This window comes from Oryza sativa, chromosome 1 (assembly GCF_034140825.1).
Source record: "Oryza sativa Japonica Group chromosome 1, ASM3414082v1".
Classification (NCBI taxonomy): domain Eukaryota; kingdom Viridiplantae; phylum Streptophyta; class Magnoliopsida; order Poales; family Poaceae; genus Oryza; species Oryza sativa.
This window is the reverse complement of record NC_089035.1, coordinates 3149716-3169131: the sequence shown is the minus strand read 5'-3', so window position 1 is coordinate 3169131 and position 19416 is coordinate 3149716. Positions and strand designations below refer to the sequence as shown.

Here is a 19416-nt window from a genome sequence, read left to right as displayed (position 1 = left end):
ACACCAACACACAAGTACTACGGGTGCATATTTCCGAGGAATAGCAAAAAGACTTGATTGGGTTACTTCCTAGTAACAAGGTCCCCACGCCTTCGTGTCCTTCGGTGTGCTTCAGACCTATGGAGATACTAAGCCCCAGGGAAGACTATAGGAGAAGAGTAAGAAAGGGCTACCTACCTCAACACAAGTTGTGGTTCAGTGTGCAGCCACTTGCCATCCCTGTGAGGCATGTCAACAAGGGACTTTACAAAAGAAATGGGCCTGCGAGGATTACATAGCCCACAAAGGGGAATGGTTGTCCTCCAAGTTTTAAGGATGCCAAGATCTCAGATCAATCTCAACAAAGTCGTGATGATCTCAACTCAAGAAAACAATCCAATATCAATCTCAATGAAGCCGTGGTGTCATGAAGCCGCGAAGCAAAAAAAAAAAGAAACAAAAAGATCCAAACAATTAGTGATCTCCATTGCATTCTGTCAGAAGGAGGAGGATAGCCATTCACCATCCTCGGCAAAAGGAAAAGGCCACTCTCACAGCCGTTCCCCTATAACCCTATCTTAATTCAGCCATACCTAATTCTCTCGGTTCGATGAAGCACAATACCGGGGGCATGGGACTCGTGGTGGTACCTAGTGAACTGAAAGGCTAGAGCATGGATTTTCGCTGCCTTCTGAAAGTATCACCATGTATGCTACTCCTATACACAAGCACACCAGGAAGTTAGGTTGACAGGGAGCAATCGTCATGGTCATTCGGCGATTCCCGCGACACGTTCTTCGGCAATCTTATCTGACGCTACCACATAGCCAGTGTTCAGTGGGAAAGCCAACATTTTAAAAGAAAAATCAACAAAATCATTTTATTGCTGGGTTTCTTTCTATCAACTCACCTGGTTTGCTCGGCTCTAGTAACCGTACTCTAGTTTTTTTTTCCTCTTTCGTTTTCCTTTTCGTGATGCAGGGTTTTCGCTTCACGTCATTTAGAGGCAACATAACACTCTGAAGTCGCCATCGGGCTATACACCTTTCAACCTGACGGGTCGGCACCACAACAGTCAAGTGGTCGCGTCCGGATTGATAAGATGTTTTTCTTGGGAGCGGGGCGGCGTGCCAACGCGGTCAGCGCCAAGCCGTGAAACCCTTCATGCTGATGAGGCAGGCACCGTGATATATCAACGGTCTCAATCGGTCTGATAAAATGTCTCAATTGTGGCATGGGTCTTTTTCGCTGCGAGTAGGAGACGAATTCAAGTTATTTTGTTGGCTGGCACCTATACTTGGTCCCGACAAAATTCCTTTAATTATTATTTGAAGGCATAGGTCTTCGCCTCAAGACTTCAGGAGGACAGTTTATGCCTGAAGTTATTTTTATTCTTCACCTATCCTCAAAGCGCCAGATTTTCTGAACGGTGCTACTACCCCACATGGGTTGATGTATTATATGAAGCAACTTGTACAGAAGGCAAACCAGAAATTGATGGAAGAGATCATGCATGCAGCTGCGTGAGTACAGAATTTGTGCATGACACTGTAGCATGGTGATGATGTGTCGCCCTCTGATTGCTCGGCCACATTGCCACAAGATGGGTTTGTTAAAAAGGAATTAACTTAACAATGCAAACTGCTGGCTGGCCTTGGCTCAATATGTTGCCGCCGTGATAATCAACAGAAGTTCATATGTATTCATGCACTTATAGATTACAGCCATATATTCCCATATATCAGCTCTCGGGTCCCGGCAGGATCTTCGGCGGGTTCTATATGCGACGGTGGCCGCATGCGCGCAGTGCCGAGTATTCGGATACAGAAGGGATAATACATATTAGCAAGTTGAAAAAAAAAAACAAAGAGGACAAAACACAAGCACTCCATATATATCGATGAAGACAATATGACAGACTCAAATAATAAAACAAGTACTCCTAATTAATGGGTGCATGATAATGCCCCAACTTTATTCAAAGATTGAAAACTAGCTAGCTGATCATCTAAGTTAAGAGCGCTTCTAATGTGCTTTACATGACTCGAAAAAAAATCCTAATTAAGGTAAACCAAGGAGAAGCATATGGAGGCTATTCTAATTCTTCGACGTACTACCCCGAGGCGCCGATTCTCTACGATATGATAGAATGGCGGCCACCTCTGGCGGCGCGGCCACTGCAAGGAGTTTCCTCTCTTCAGCAAGATGCCCCAAATAGACCTTCGCCTCGTCACGACGCTTTATCAGCTGCATGACGCCGTCGATGGTACTATCATAAACTTGCAGGTTCTTGGCGGCTGCCTCCTCTGATTCCAAACACTGGTGCTCCTTCTCCCTCGCATCTTTGGCTTTCAGCTCATGTTCCTCCGCCTCTTTCTTCCAGGTAGCCCCTGCTTGCTTGGACTTCTGAAGGTCCGCAGCCACGTCTTCATGGCCACTCTTGAGGAGGTCAAGGTCTGGTAGCACGTCTGAACATGCACTCTCTAGCTTTGCTAAGGAAGAGCGCGCCTCGCCTTCATGAGCAGCTAAAGTTCTCCCTTCAAAGGTTACCGGGAGCTCTCCCTTAAGACGTTGGACAAGTGCTCCCAAGTAAGACATCAACTTCTCCAAGTCTGTGGGGCGTCCAATCTCGTAACTATTTTCCCATGCAGCGGTGGCAGCACCAATGTACTCTATGGTGCCTTCCTTGTTCAGAGGTTTCTCCATCAAACAATCTTGGATGCTAAATAGATCCTCCTCCACCATGCGGGCGTTGCGGCGTTCAGTGGGCGTGGACTTTGGAAGCTCCAGCGTCGGCAATTCGTCAGTCGCCGAACTCACAGAGTTAAGTTGGAGATAGCGACCACCCGTCCCGAACTCAGCAAGGTAACGGGACGTCTTCTCCATCAACTCGTTCATCTGGCGAGCCGTGCCGAAAGGATTGCTTGAAGTTTCTACAATGGGTATAGTACACTTTTCTCAGAAGAACCAAAGAAAGAAGAAAATACATCAAGAGAAAGCAAAGGAGAATATGACCTCTATTAGGAGTCTAGTCATCCTTACCTTCCTGATGCTTTTGAGTCGAGGGTCCCGGAGCTGAAGCGGCATCAGCCGCCGGCATCACCGGAGAAGAGCGGACAGGAGCATTAGCAGCCGGCACAACTGAAGGTACATCGTCAATAGGTACCGGAGCAACATCGGAAGAGGCAGTAGCTTTAGGTCCCACCCAAAGCATTTGCCTGCTCTATCGTATCCTGAGTTGCAAGTATGTCCTAAAGAAACAGGTTATCAAACCACTATGACATAGAATTTTAAGAAAAAAAAGAATTGGGGAAACACGAATACCTTGCCAGTGCCATCAGAAGAAGAAGAAGAGGAGGAGTCGCTCAACTGGACAGCATCAAGCTCCGTGTCGGCAACCACAGAGCGGCGGCAGCGGCGACGATCATCGCTTGAAGATTCCGTGGACGACACCCTCTCGTAAACTACGGGGTTTTTTCCTCGCTTCTCACGCATGGTGCGGTCCAGCTCGGGATGTGGAGAATCTTCAATACGCAGACCCTTTTTAGAAGATTTCGGCAATGAAGGTTTGTCAGGACGAGCAGTTCTCTCCTTCTTATGACGCCAGTCACGCAGGAATTCGATTGACTCGCCGTGGCGTTTGTATCCTCCTCGATCATCTCTACGGACCGGGATCTTCGCGATATGCTGGGAAGGGTTGTCACCCTTGGCCTCCTTCTGTTGCTTGCCGCCGGATCCTCCCGGGCGCTTATCTTCGACAGTGTGTCTATCTCCTGCCGAGCGCCTGTCCCATGTTACTCGCCTGTCCCCCGTTCTCCGCCCGTCTCGCGGGACACGCTCTCCGCCGCCCCGGTCGCTGGCGCCACGCTCGCCTGCACCCCTGGATGCTCCGTCTTCCCTGGCCATCTCGAGATGGTTGCCTGATGAAAAAGTACAGGATGATCAAGAAGCGTCCTAATTCCGGCGGCTAAAGAATCGACAATGGATATATACCTGCGATGGAGTTAAACACCTGAGGCGCCGTATTGCATAATCGATGCACAGGCATGACCAGCAATATATAGACTTCATCCAGATTACTCGTAACTGCCAAGGATTTGGAGTCCTGGCCGATGACGGTTTAGCTTTGGTTTTCTTTGGCCTCACGGCCGGAGATAAGCTTCAGCACGGGAGTCCTTTCGTCGCATGACTAAACTCTACCGGACATGTATCGCATGAGCCAACACGACACCAAGTTAATTTCGCTCGCTCCACGATCAAAATTTACTTGGTGGGGGGCATTTGTTTGATGGCATTTTTGCAGCGGCTAGAACGATGAACCTGATAGCCATGATCATTAGGTATATGTGAGGCCAGCTAGCTCTCCATTTCATGTGTGCATGCGCCATGCAAATATTGAAATACACACTGTGCCCAATCTATACTTGTCAATTAGTATATATATGCGTGTGTATACTGAATCAAGAGCAAGCTAGCTATATCAGTCGGCCGGTGAAGCAACTACGTACATGCATGCATGCATGCATGGCAGTACACAAATATATGGTGTTTGATTAAGGGTGAGGTGATTAATGGGCTTAATTAAGAAATTTAATGCGCCTGCCCCTGGGCTTAGCTCATATCAGTGAATGACACAATCGCGGCGTATTATACATATCCGCAGTTTTGATTTATCGGCTAGATGAGTTTACTTATCGATCAAATTAGAGAGATAAGCTGGGGTTTCAATTTATCTGAACGACTTCTGCTCACGCGTGCGGAAGAGATAAAACCAGATGAATTAAGAGATAACCAACAAACCAATTGATTTTATCTCTATAACAAACTGATCGATCAAGCCTTATCTGCAACGAACTTGACGCGGAGGAAACGGCGCGGACGCGGCCAGCACCGACCTCAGACCCCTATATAAGGCGTCGACCCCTCGGCAGCCAGGGGCATTCACGAACTCATCCACACATTCATTCACCAACGCATCTAGCATCCACAAGCCACCCATCATCAACACATCTACCCATCCAGCATCAACACATCCATCCATCAACTCTCATCGGCGATCCATCCATCGACGACACGCACCGGCGGCGGCGAGCGACTTCGGCCGGAGTCCCGGCGTCCGGCAGGAGAGGGCGCGCGCGGTGATCCGATCATCAGCAAGCGCAGGAGAGGAGCTTGATGGCTAGTCAAGGTAAAAGCTAGCAAGATTGTTTCATTTTCTTTCATCTACAGCACGCACACATCCATGCATGGGGATCCATCTGCACGTATCGTCGTCGCCGGGGAAGTCGCGGTGGCCGATTCATCTACGCGTCACAGAAGCCTCATCGATGCCGGCGTCTGTTCAAGCCGACGCAGTGCTACTTGTCCCTGGACTCGACGCTGCTAATTCAAGCCGCTGGTGATGCATCTACCCGAAGCTGCGACCTCGCCGAGATACCGGACGTCCTTGATTTGCAAGCTTCACCGCATTCGACGGGCTAACCATGGAGGAGGTCGTCGGGAAGCCGCTCTGCCAGAGCGCGCCGAGGATCGCCGGAGCTGTCGCCGACTGCCAAGACTTCTATCCGTTCCCATGCCGGAGGTCAAGCATCACGCATGGCGTCGAAACCAGCGGATGACGATGGAGGCAGTACAGAGGAAGGACGGCGGGAGGACGGCAAGCCAGTGCTGTTGGATGGCAACAAGCTGGCTAATGCATGTTGATTAAGTTAATTATTGTGGCAACATGGCCAACCAATTGGAGGACGACATGTCATCGCTGCTACAGTGCCATGCACAAACCAATGCGTGGGCTGAAGAAGTCCTGTTGGTTTTTCTTATTTGTCCCAAATGAGATGCCGAGCTTTGATTAAATCCGGTTGCCGTCTACGTCAACCATCTTCAATAATTTCTCCCTGATTCTTCTCTAATTGAATCTCGACGCAACTGCTGTGACGTCGGGTCGTTCAAGCTACGCAACTCCATGCATGTCTTCACCAACAATCTACATCGACACGTTGTTCAAGACCGAGGCTAGACGACGGAGGGCGGGTGAAGCCGATGCGAAGGCTACGCTACCAACACCGGCGCACGGACCGACGAGGCTATGGATCGCTGCCGGCACTCACACACACACACATCTACATCACCATCACAACCATGCATGGAGAACGCGAAATGAAGACGACGAGACGACCACAAGCAGCTTAATCGGAGGTTCTCTTGCAGGCCTAGACCTGCGGAGGTAATTAACTGGGAGCTTCTCGAGGCCCCAGGAACCAGGAGACCACATCGCACAAGTCAGATCTGTCCAATGACAATGGAGCGCAAATACATATATATTACATTGGGAATTTGTATTTATGATCTTTTAAGATTAATAAAGAGCATGTTCCCTATGTTTTGTTTACATTGTGTATTTAGGTACACTGGCACGCCCGCACATATATGTATCTCTAAACATAGAGATCTCAGATGTTATTTTCCACCCTAAACAATAACGCTATTGGTTTTTTATCGACATTTGACCAATCGTCTTATTCAATTTTTTTGCAAATATAAAAATATTGTATTCATGCTTAAAGAATATTTATGATAAATCAAGTCTCAATTAAATAAATGATATTTATATATATTTTTAAATAAGATAAATAGTCAAACGTATCTAAAAAAATCAACAGCACCATATATTAAAACGGACGGAATACGATATAATATATTCTAATAGTATGAATTTGGACATATTCTAGTGACTCATAGTATTAAAATATGTCACATTTTATCTAATTAACTTATTTTGGAATGGAAGAGAATATTTATGGTTAAACTAGTACTAGGTCTGCGTTTATACTGGAGTTTTGGGGAAAACTAACTAGAGTAATTAATACTAGTTCTAGCGGTATATCAGACCAGGTAGAATCGTGTCACCCATATGAAGACCTAGTGTAAAGATGATGATATCAATATCAACACAACGTCGAATGAATATATATGTTTTATCGTCATTTTTCAAACTATATTTATAACAAATATTAAATCCCTGAATTACATGAAAAAATAGTTTTATAAAATTAATCTACTAATATAAATTTTGCATTTTAAATCTTGAAAGTTTTACATATATTAATGATTTAAGCTTTTGAAGTTCGGCTGCACGTATTTTAAAACATCATCGTTCTCACCATAGAGGTAGGGTTACGTGCATCCATAGTTAATATATAAGTTTTTTTTCGTATCTTAAAAAAGACAAATTTTACTATAGGACATCTAAAATTTATATAATTTGCTAGCAGACATCACATTTTATTGTAGCTGGAGAATACCCTAGTAAACTGGTAAACATTTTCGGACCAATTGAAAAGAGATTCTTGGAAAATACAAGAATGCCCCTAGGGCCACAAGCTTCCCTAGGGCCACAAGCTTCTAACTTAGCATTGAAGTGAAAATTTTGAAATTATGCAACTCTCAATCTGCCACTACCCCAAATATATTGCTAGTATACATTATATTTCATCTTTTTTCGAATAGATGGCGGGAGAACTACCACTTTTGATTGATAAAGAAGGAGGTAAAGAGTTTGTGATTATTTGCAGGCAAAAGTGAGTGAAAAAAACACACAAGACCTACTCACATCATATTTCATCTTCATTTCAGCGTCAACTTAGAAGCTTGTAGCCCTAGGGCATTCTCGTCTTTTAAAAAAATTCTCTCTAATTAGCTTGGAATTGTTCTTCATAAATTATCAGTTTTTCGAGGTGTCCTCAAGCTTTAGCAAGTTTTTACAATGTTTACCAAAAAATTACATAAAGTTGCGTATCCTATAAAAATTTGCCACGGTAGTCGGCTTGTGCATATTTATACCCTGCAATTAATTTGTTGTGACCATATTTCATTGTACTAAATAAATTTTGTAAAATTATAATGGTATGGTTCCAATTTTCCCAATAAAAATAACTGGATTGGTGAGTTGCAAATAACTGGTCCGGAGAGTTGTGTGGCCCATCCGCCCATGCATGACTGACGCGGTTGTTGTCACGACGACTCCGGCTAGTCCACCACCCGTCAGTGCTACGCTGTTAGTGTTAGAGCAAGTATAATAGTAAGCTATAAATCTACCTATATAGAAATTTATATGGAGGTGAGAGATAGAAAAATTTTAAGGGGATTGGCTCTCATGTAAGAGCTAGCTTAACATAATCTCCAAGACAATACATTAAATGCATAAGTGAGAGATAGAGAGGTGAAGAAGGGGTGAAGCTTCGAACCCAAATAATCTAGCCCACTACCTTGTGGAGCTAACCAGAAAACCCTGGGCGTTTCTCTAGGGAGAAAATTAAAAAAAGGCAGTAAATTCCGGGCCTGCTAGTACTGCCATTGGTGTATATATACACAGTACACAAGACACACCAGGTTTCACCCCTCGAAGCTAGTTCTCCTATAAACCACTCCTAGTTGATCGGCGATTACATGTCGTCCCCAATTGCAATTGGTCATCATGAGCCACCGCCATTGCTAGTACTATACCTGTTGATCCATCTCCTGTTAGGCTTCCAACAGCTCTGCTACTCCCTTGGCACGCACAGCAATAACCGGATTACTGCTGCCATGCCGGTCCCGTGCTTGCCGGACCAGTCGGCGGCGCTGCTCCGGTTGAAGCGCTCCTTCACCATCACAAACGACTCCCAGTGCACCCTCGCGTCGTGGCGGGCCGGCACGGACTGCTGCCGCTGGGAGGGCGTCCGCTGCGGCGGCGCCAACGGCGACGGCCGCGTGAGAAGCCTCGATCTGGCAAGGTGTTTCTTGGAGAGTGCAGCAATTGACCCTGCACTTTTCGATCTAACTTCACTCAGGTATCTTAACCTCGCACGTAATGACTTCAATGGCTCGGAGCTCCCAGCTACTGGGTTTGAGCCAGGGGCGGGCCCACTATGTATTCATGGGTATTCAGATGTATACCCAAGATTTTTGAGAAAAAATAGGTATATATACTATATAGTTCATATAGGTATTAAAAAAATAAAAAGAAAGCTTAAACTGTTTATATTGGGCCTTGTTTTCCCATTTCTTCTCTATTGGGCCTAAATTTCCACTCCCCTCCCTCTTTCCTCTCAACCTGTGGTCTAATTGGGCCACATATCAACCCATTCGCAATTTTCCCCCAATTCCCCACCCGCCTGGCGCCCTGGCCACCCAAACCTGCAAACCCTAGACCACACACAGCACGGCCACAGGAGGAGGCGTGCGGCGGGGGCTGCGTGCGGCGGCTGGCGGCGGGAGCCGTGGAGGCGTCTGGCGTGGTCGCGTGGAGCGGCGCGGCGGCGGCCGGCGGGAGCCATGGAGGCGTGGAGCACTGGAGCAGCGTGCGGCGCGGCCGCGGTATGCAGCGGCGCGGGCGCACCGTGACCGACGGCGTGCCGCGTGCGGCAGCCGGCGCGGCAGGGGCCCAGGAGGCAGCCAGGCAGGAGGCTGCTCCTGGCTGTCAGCCGAGCAGGTGCTGCACAGCTGCAGCCTGCAGGTCGGCGTCCGCCGTTCCGCGCCGGCGCGCCGAGGCCCAAGGCAGCCGGCGGCTGCGCGCTGCGGCCGTGCGGCACCCTGCTTGCCGGCGGCTGCTTGCCCTGCCCTGCCCTGCAAATTCCGGACAAGCACAGTGAGTGACTAAACTCCGGACAACGGGACAAGCACAAAAATTCATTGATTTAGACATTTAGTATTTTAGTGTAGTTACTTGCTTGCTTATTTGCTTGATTTAGACATTTAGTTTGTAGGATTGTAGAACTATCTAGCAGAACTAATTTGAAAAGTCTAGCAGAACTATCTATGATGCTTATCAAAACAGAGAGGGTTCGTCGGTATGAACTTGTTTATAGACTTCTCAAATTGGTTCTAGTTCTTCCTGTTGCAACTACTGGTGTTGACAGGGTCTTTTCTTCAATGAACCACATCAAAAACAAGCTGAGAAACAAGATGGGGCACAAATATTTGAATAAATGTTTGGTTACATTCATTGAAAGAGAATTCTTTTTGCAAGCTAAGGACAAGGACATCATCGATTATTTCCAAAATATCAAGCGTCGAAAAGTTAATATCTAAATTGTAAGTTTTCTTCCTAACTTATTATTTTCTATCATTTTTGTATTCCATATTTTGACACATTGATACGTTTGGTATTAGTATTTCTATAAGTTAAACAATTTCTAGTGATGATCAATTCTATCACTGTGTGAACTAATGATCAATTTTATGTTCTATATATACGCTATAAATTATAATTATTAGTGTATCATAATATACAAGCCCATTTTTTGGCTTTTAGGTGTATGAACATTTTTTTTACCCCTTCCTATTTCGAATACCCAAGTTTAAAAAGCTGGGCCCGCCACTGGTTTGAGCGCCTCAAGCATCTCACCCATCTCAACCTGTCCGATGCGAGCATCCAAGGCAAGATACCAGTTGGGATAAGGCACCTGACCAATTTGGTATCTCTTGACCTCTCCACAACATTTTATCTTATAGATCAGGACGACTATTACCTCTCATTCGGTACATGGTCAGATCCTTCTTGGTGGGTCGTAGAACCAAACATTGGGTCGCTAGTAGCAAATCTCAGCAGTTTGAGAGAGCTTTATCTCGGCAGGGTGGACTTGTCTGACAACGGTGAAGATTGGTGCACTGCCTTAACAAACTCCAGTACTCCTCAACTCCAGGTTCTGAGTTTACGGCATTGCAGACTCTTTGGTCCCATCTGCACATCTCTCTCTAGCATACATTCACTCACTGAGATTAATCTACAGTATAATGACCTGTATGGTCCAGTTCCAGACTCCTTCGCTGATTTGCACTTCTTACGCGTTCTTGATCTTGCTGATAATGATCTTGAAGGATTGTTTCCAAAAAGAATATTACAAAACAGGAACTTAACAACTGTTCATATCAGCTATAATACCAACATCTACGGTTCTTTGCCCAATTTCTCACCAGACAGTAGCTTGACAACTTTGATTGTTAGCAGCACAAACTTCTCTGGTCCTATTCCCAGTTCCATAGGCAATCTCAAATCGTTGAACGAGTTGGGCGTTGCATCAAATGACTTTAGACAAGAGCTTCCCTCTTCAATTGGACAACTCACATCCTTAAAATTATTAGAGGCAACAGGAGCTGGTATAGTAGGAACTATACCATCTTGGATCGCAAATTTAACCTCCTTGGTACTTCTCCGGTTCTCTAATTGTGGTCTATCTGGACCGATACCTTCTTCAATAGGTAATCTCAAGAACCTAACTAGATTAGAATTGTATAGGTGCAATTTTTATGGTACAATATCGCCACACATTTTCAATCTAACTCACTTAAAAGTAATGTATCTCCATTCGAACAACCTCACTGGTACTGTGGAGCTCAGCTCATTCTGGAAACTACCTCACCTCTTTAGTTTGAATCTTTCAGGCAACAGACTCACCGTAGTAGATGGTGACGTTAACTCTTCGCATGTTAATAATATGGACATATTGCGTCTAGCATCATGTAACATGTCCAAGTTCCCTGATGCCTTGAGGCACATGAGTTTTATTCATTATCTTGACCTTTCAGACAATAAAATCCCTGGCGCTATACCTCAATGGGCATGGGAAACCTGGAGCCAGTTGGTTCTCCTAAACATATCACACAACAAATTCAGCAGCGTAGGATGCAACGCTCTTCCCGTTGATATAGAGTCTGTTGATCTCAGTTTTAACCAATTCGAAGGGCCTATATGTTAGACTTAATCTTGTCGTTTGTGTTTTTTTTCATCCTATCAAGTTGTGTTTAGCTAATTAGTGGTTTGTGTCCACGTTAGTTTTTCCATGTGTGTACTGAGCAGTGAGCAGGTCAATAGTATGTGTGATTTAGTTTGACCAGGGAGGCCATGATCTGCATGCAAGTGAAGCATGGATTCTTGGCGAGAAGACTGGATCAGACGGCTCATGCATGTGTTGGTTAGTGATTTAGTGGTGCTCTGCATGCAGCGAGTTGTGCCTTGCATGTAAGAAGGTGATTAGAGGATAATCCACGGGAGGTGCTTGCCGGTTTGTGCGGCAAGACGTGGCTTAACCTGTGCGTGTGTGTGGTCTATTTAACCAATGTAATCAGCATTTGTTAAAGTGTGCCAAAAGTGAAGTGAAAAACAAGTGTTTGTGCTGTGTGCGCTGGTGTGCAGCGTGGAAATCCTTGCGTACTGTTCATCTTCTTCCTCCGTCAGTTCATCATCTCTCTGTGTGTGTTTTATCAAGTGAGAAAGAGAGAGGTGTGTGTGCGAGTGAGTGTTTGGGCTGACAAGTGGTATCAGAACCTCGTTCGAGAGATGCCGAAGATCGGCGATGGCAGCAAGGCTGTTGCCGGCGACGACGACAACAGCAAGCTAGTGGTGCAGCAAGTGAAGGAGGCAGGGGTGACGCTACGTTACCCCATGCTCGGGGAGAACAACTACGGCATTTGGGCGGTGAAAATGAAAATTTTCATGCACGCACAAGGGGTGTGGGCTGCTGTGGAGGGCGACGCAGCCGATGAGAAGATCGACCAAATGGCTCTCGCCGCCATTGTCCAAGCTGTGCCGGAGGCCGTGGTGATGGCCATATCCGAGAAGGAGACGGCGAAGGAGGCGTGGGATGCCCTCAAGCAGATGAACATGGGTGAAGAGCGTGTCAAGAAGGCTCGAGTACAAACCCTCAAGAGGGAGCTTGATGGTATGTACATGAGTAATTCTGAGAAAATTAATGATTTTGCTTTAAAGGTTACCACGATCGTGAACGAGATTCGCTCTCTCGGCACGAAAGTGGAGGAGACCACGGTGGTGGAGAAGCTCTTGCATTCCGTTCCCGACAAGTTCCAACCCCTCATAAGCACCATCGAGCAATGGGGGGATGTGTCGGAGATGACGGTGACGGAGACGATCGGGCGTTTGCGGGCGTTCGAGGAGTCTTCAAAGGGGCAACGACGTGACAAAGAGGGGGAGCAGCAGTTGTTGGCCGCGTGTGCCGAGCCACGGCTGACGCGTGCTGAGTGGGAGGCGAAGGTTGCTGAAGAGAGCAGTGGTGGCTCCGGTAGCAACGGTGTTGGTGAGAAGAAGTTTCGCGGCAAGTTCGACAAGTCGAAGATTGAGTGTCACAGGTGTGGCAAGTTCGGACACTTCGCCGACGAGTGTGACGAGCCGCGGAAAATGACCAAGGCAGTGGTGCAGCTTGCTATTGCCGACGCAGATGATGAACCCACTTTGCTGTGAAGACCATGTGGAGGTGCAGAATAAAGACAACAAGATTAGGGGGTGATTGTTAGACTTAATCTTGTCGTTTGTGTTTTTTTTCATCCTATCAAGTCGTGTTTAGCTAATTAGTGGTTTGTGTCCACGTTAGTTTTTCCATGTGTGTACTGAGCAGTGAGCAGGTCAATAGTATGTGTGATTTAGTTTGACCAGGGAGGCCATGATCTGCATGCAAGTGAAGCATGGATTCTTGGCGAGAAGACTGGATCAGATGGCTCATGCATGTGTTGGTTAGTGATTTAGTGGTGCTCTGCATGCAGCGAGTTGTGCCTTGCATGTAGGAAGGTGATTAGAGGATAATCCACGAGAGGTGCTTGCCGGTTTGTGCGGCAAGACGTGGCTTAACCTGTGCGTGTGTGTGGTCTATTTAACCAATGTAATCAGCATTTGTTAAAGTGTGCCAAAAGTGAAGTGAAAAACAAGTGTTTGTGCTACGTTTGGAGTTTTCTTGGAGTGTAGTATGGCTCTTCCCCTTTCCGCCAATCGGAGTTATGCTTAACCGCCGTAGTACAGCTTTTGTTGACATTTTCTTTCTTTCCTTGGCATAAGCCAGTCTGGCTGATTGCGTTGTGTATCAAAACTCTATTCCATCTAATATATTAATGTGCAATCTTTTTACGTGTTCGCGAAAAAACATGCGATTTCGCTATATTCGCATTTTATATGTTGTGAGTTGTGACCTCATTTCATTGTACTAGTAAATAACTGGTTTGGAGAGTTGGATGGCCCATGCATGACTGGCGCGGAGTCACGACGAGTCCGGCCAGTCCACCACCCGTCAGTGCTTACGCTGTTAGCCTGTTACGGCAGCTGCACGGTAAGCTCGCCTCCTAGTCCTAGCCTCCTAGGCTCCTAGCCAGTCATTCATTCCATCTGTCTGAAATCAGGGATAAAAATGGGGACAGAAAAAATGAAGAAAAAAAAGGCAATAGATTCAGGCTTGCCATAGTACTGCCATTGATGTATATATACACAGTACACAAGGTACACCTCGAAGCTAGTTCTCCGATAAACTAAACCACACCAAGACACCAAGTTGATCGTCGGCGACATGTCGTCCCCAATTGCCATTGGTCGTCGACACGGGCCACCACCACTGCTACTACACCTGCTCATCCTTCATCTCCTGTTAGGCTTCCAACACCTCTGCTACTCCCTTGCCACGTACAGCAACCGAAGTACTGCTGCCATGCCGGCCCCGTGCTTGCCCGACCAGGCAGCGGCGCTGCTCCGCCTGAAACATTCCTTCAACATGACCAACAAGTCCGAGTGCACCCTCGCATCATGGCGCGCCGGCACGGACTGCTGCCGCTGGGAGGGCGTCCGCTGCGGCGTCGGCATCGGCGTTGGCCATGTGACCTCGCTTGACCTCGGTGAGTGCGGATTGGAGAGCGCTGCTCTTGACCCTGCGCTTTTCGAGCTCACTTCGCTCAGGCACCTTAACCTCGCGTGGAACAATTTCAGCGGGTCTCATATTCCCACCATTGGGTTCGAACGGCTCACTGAGCTCACCTACCTCAATCTCTCCAACTCCAAATTTGCAGGCCAGATACCAAATACAATAGGACGTCTCACTAATTTGATATCCCTTGACCTCTCCACTGATTTTTTCCTTATTGATCTAGATGATGAGTTCTTATCAGTTGCCACCTATTCACCCGCTTGGTTACTTGTGGCACCAAACATTGTGTCAATAGTCGCAAACCTCCACAACCTGAAGGAACTTTATATGGGCACAATAGACTTGTCCAGCAACAGCATGGTACAGTGGTGCAGTGCCTTTTCAAACTCCACTACCCCTCAACTTCAGGTCCTTAGCTTACCATATTGCTACCTCGAGGTTCCCATTTGTGAATCATTGTCGGGTATACGCTCACTGAGTGAGATTAACCTACAGTACAACTTCATACACGGTCCCATTCCAGAGTCCTTTGGAGATTTACCTTCCCTAAGTGTTCTTAGTCTTACACACAACAGTCTAGAAGGGAGCTTCCCAAGTAGAATCTTCCAGAACAAAAACTTAACCTCTGTTGATGTTAGGTACAACTTCGAACTCTCCGGTTCGTTGCCAAAAAATATCTCATCAAATGACATTTTGGTAGATCTTCTTGTTAGCAGTACTAACTTCTCTGGTCCAATCCCTAACTCAGTAGGCAACATCAAATCCTTGGAAAATTTGGGTGTTGCATCAAGTGACTTCTCCCAAGAGCTTCCCTCTTCTATTGGCCAGCTGAGATCGTTGAATTCGTTAGAGATTACAGGGGCTGGTGTAGTAGGAGCAGTACCATCTTGGATTGCAAATTTGACTTCATTGACCCTTCTCGACTTCTCGAACTGTGGCTTATCTGGGAAGATACCATCTGCGATAGGTGCTATCAAGAATCTGAAGAGGTTAGCGTTATACAAATGTAACTTTTCTGGCCAAATACCTCAAGATCTATTTAACCTAACTCAATTGAGAGTCATATATCTTCAATATAATAACTTCATTGGTACGTTGGAGCTCAGCTCATTTTGGAAACTACCAGACCTATTTTCTTTGAATCTTTCCAACAACAAACTATCAGTTGTAGATGGTGAGAAAAATAATTCTTCATGGGTGTCCATAAACTATTTCTACACCTTGCGCCTAGCATATTGTAACATATCCAATTTCCCTAGTGCCTTGAGTCTCATGCCTTGGGTTGGAAATCTTGATCTTTCAGGAAATCAGATCCATGGTACTATACCTCAGTGGGCGTGGGAAACTTCGAGCGAGTTGTTTATCCTCAACTTATTACACAACAAATTCGACAATATAGGATATAATTATCTTCCATTTTACTTAGAGATTGTTGATCTCAGTTATAACTTATTCCAAGGACCCATACCTATAACTGGACCTGACACTTGGTTGCTCGATTGCTCAAACAACCGGTTCTCATCCATGCCATTTAACTTCAGTTCCCAGCTTAGTGGGATGTCCTATCTCATGGCCTCCAGAAACAACCTATCTGGAGAAATTCCACTCTCAATTTGTGATGCAAGGGACATTCTGCTCCTTGATCTTTCTTACAACAATTTAAGTGGCTTGATTCCACTTTGTTTACTGGAGGATATCAATTCCCTTAGTGTGTTCAACTTGAAAGCAAATCAACTTCATGGTGAGTTACCTCGTAATATCAAGAAAGGATGTGCATTAGAGGCATTAGATTTCAGTGAGAACATGTTTGAAGGACAACTACCCACATCTCTAGTTGCTTGCAGAGATTTGGAGGTTTTAGACATTGGAAATAATCAGATTAGCGGTGGTTTTCCATGTTGGGCTAGTATGCTTCCTAAACTTCAGGTTCTTGTCCTGAAGTCCAACAAGTTCACCGGAGAGGTGGGGTCTTCTGCCATCGAAAAAGATAACACTTGCGAATTTGCAAATCTACGGATTCTTGATTTGGCTTCAAACAACTTTTCTGGTACTCTACATCACAAGTGGTTGAAAAGGTTAAAATCCATGATGGAGACATCTTCTAGTGCGACATTGCTTATGCAATATCAGCACAACGTGCATAGTACAACATATCAGTTTTCTACTTCAATCGCATATAAAGGGTATGAAGTCACATTTACAAAAATCTTGAGGACCCTTGTAGTCATCGATGTTTCAGACAATGCACTCCATGGTAGCATTCCCAAGTCAATTGGAGAGCTCGTTCTCCTCCGTGGGCTAAACATGTCACATAATGCCCTCACAGGACCAATTCCATCTCAGCTTGGTGCTCTGCATGAACTCGAGTCATTGGACCTCTCATCAAATGATCTTTCAGGGGAGATTCCACAGGAGTTAGCACAGCTACACTTCCTCTCAGTGCTGAACCTGTCCTACAACGGTTTGGTTGGGAGAATACCAGATTCACCCCAGTTCTCGAACAATCTCTCCTATCTGGGGAACATTGGTCTATGTGGGTTTCCATTGTCCAAGGAATGCAGCAACATGACAACACCACCAAGCTCACATCCTTCAGAGGAAAAACATGTGGATGTTATACTGTTCCTCTTTGTTGGACTTGGAGTTGGCATCGGGTTTGCAGTTATAATCGTTGTGACATGGGGAATCCGCATCAAGAAAAGGTCCCAAGACAGCAGATTTCCGTTTTGGAAAAAAGTTCTCTGTATGTAAGATTACTTGTTAGCTGAAAAAACGTATATGCTTTAGTTACCACAGCTACGTTAAAACTATGAGCAATTCTACGGTTCTTAAGGAGGTATCATGAGGTACCAAAATTTTAGTACCTCATAGTACCTAGGTACCAAGAGGTACCAAATTTACAATAGAAAAAATGGTACCTCATGGTATCTCCTCAAGTACCGTAAAATTGCTCTAAAACTATAGTGAAGCTGTAGTGATGCTTTCAGGTTCTTGTATGTTGTATCCATGAATTGTGATGAGTTGGTTACGTTGTTTGTTCCATGACAACGTATAATGAATATGTATTTGGGAATATATTTTGTTTTATTAGATTGTTTAAACAAGGTTGAAATGAGCCTCGATGTTCAATCCAAGAGGTCAAAAATTTATCTCTTTAATATACGTACTTAAAAAGACATTCTAGTGATGATGACGGGTCTATCACTACTGCCATCATTCACATCCTCTCTGGCAAGGAAAATGAAGCACACATTAGCGTATGATTAATTAAATATTAGCTAAAAATATTTTAAAATAGATTAATACGATTTCTAAAGCAATTTTTTTTAGAAAGTTTTAAAAAAAAACACACCATTTAGCAATTTAGTAAACGTGTGCTCGTGAAAAAAGAGGAAGGTGGAGTTGGGAAAATAGACTAAGAACACAGCCTTAGCTTTAAAAATTGGCATATCATCTACAGCTAATATAATAGCCTACATATACAATACTTTCATATAAATATATACTACTCCACTAATGTTTGCTCCACATCTCATACACACACTATCTTAAATTTCGTGTTGTTGCGGCTGGCTATAAATATATGTAGCATGTTTTTTCTTCTCTCTCATCTCCTCTCTCTCCTTCATATGTTTTTGTAGCTAGCTTATAGCCATCTATTGTATTTGCTCTAAGGTGCACTGCATGAATAATGTTGTTTGAATCAAAAGTAGAGGTGAATATTCTTTTTTTTAACTAGTAGAACCTTTTTTTTCTATTTTGGATAATCCGTTGCAACGTATGGTATTTGGCTAGTAGAAGAAGAAAGGGAACAAAAACCTAACCACCCGTTACAATGTATATAATCAGTTTGAAGTTATATGAGAAATACACCAATACATTTAGTCATAAGGAGCGTACAAAAGAAAGATTCTGACACAAGTATTTGCTTTGTATAACACACAAAACTCACTTTCAAATACAAACACATACTGACATACGCACATAATCTTCAAAAAAAAAAAGACATACACACATAATCCAATATAAGCAGTGTTGCACGTACTTAAAAGAAATCCTTACAAAAATTTTACAAACAAGGTTATCAACCGTTTGATCTAGTCAAACGTTAGCTACAAAAAAATCTAGATCCAATCACAATATGCCATATTGTTTGTAAAAATTTTGTAAGCGAAAATCCGTTCGTTTATAGGGGTGAGTGTACGCGCGTCATGAGCGCTTGCGTTTGTATTGTGTTTTTTTAAAAATTATAATGGCGCTTGCATGGACTTTTGCTTAAGTTGGTCATTACTGGTATAGATGGTGAAACGGGCTGCCCGGCCCGACACGGCCCAGCCACGAATGGGCCCAAGCCCGAGATCAGTCGAGGCGACACGACCTGACCTACACACCAGGCCAGGCTGTGCCCGCCCATTTGCTGCACTAATGGCCCAGTAAGACTCGGGCCATGCCGAGTTGGCTCGAAGGCACGAAAGCTCATCGTGCTCTCCTTGGAAAAAGTCTATTTGGTATCCCTCATTTCTTTGGACTGTCTCTTAAATAAGTAAGTCAGTCTATTTTGCGTCCCTCCCTTAGGCCATGTCTTATATGGCTGGAGTAAGTCTAGTTTGGGTCTCTCATAGTTGGATCGGGCTGGCCCATTGTACCAAGACAGAGGCCCAGGCATGGCTCAAAGGTCGGGCTGGGCCGTCATGGGCCCGACACCAGTTGGGATGGGCCGTGCCATCGGGTTCCAGACTTTTGGTCAACTATAGTTACTGGT

The 19416-nt window shown here is 45.2% G+C and overlaps 3 protein-coding genes across 4 annotated transcripts; all 3 read left to right on the top strand.

The window, feature by feature from the left end:
• Nucleotides 1–9141: 9141 nt before the first annotated feature.
• On the top strand, nt 9142–13686 carry LOC4324067 (retrovirus-related Pol polyprotein from transposon TNT 1-94). 2 transcript variants are annotated; one of them, XM_066306715.1, is made up of 3 exons: nt 9142–9604; nt 9876–10050; nt 11845–13686. In XM_066306715.1, exon 3 carries the CDS (start codon nt 12296–12298, stop codon nt 13211–13213), a length of 918 nt encoding a protein of 305 aa, XP_066162812.1. In that variant the 5' UTR covers nt 9142–9604; nt 9876–10050; nt 11845–12295; the 3' UTR covers nt 13214–13686. The 2 variants fall into 2 exon arrangements, with proteins under 2 accessions (XP_066162812.1, XP_015645319.2); XM_015789833.3 differs by having other exon boundaries at nt 11545–13686.
• On the top strand, nt 10058–12159 carry LOC136354893 (receptor-like protein 7). The gene has a single exon (XM_066306714.1). The coding sequence runs from the start codon at nt 10275–10277 to the stop codon at nt 11712–11714; it is 1440 nt and encodes a 479-aa protein (XP_066162811.1). The 5' UTR covers nt 10058–10274; the 3' UTR covers nt 11715–12159.
• A 559-nt stretch (nt 13687–14245) lies between the features above and the next one.
• Nucleotides 14246–17738, top strand: LOC136351070 (receptor-like protein 6). The gene has a single exon (XM_066306713.1). It carries the CDS (start codon nt 14304–14306, stop codon nt 17403–17405), a length of 3102 nt encoding a protein of 1033 aa, XP_066162810.1. The 5' UTR covers nt 14246–14303; the 3' UTR covers nt 17406–17738.
• Nucleotides 17739–19416: the final 1678 nt, after the last annotated feature.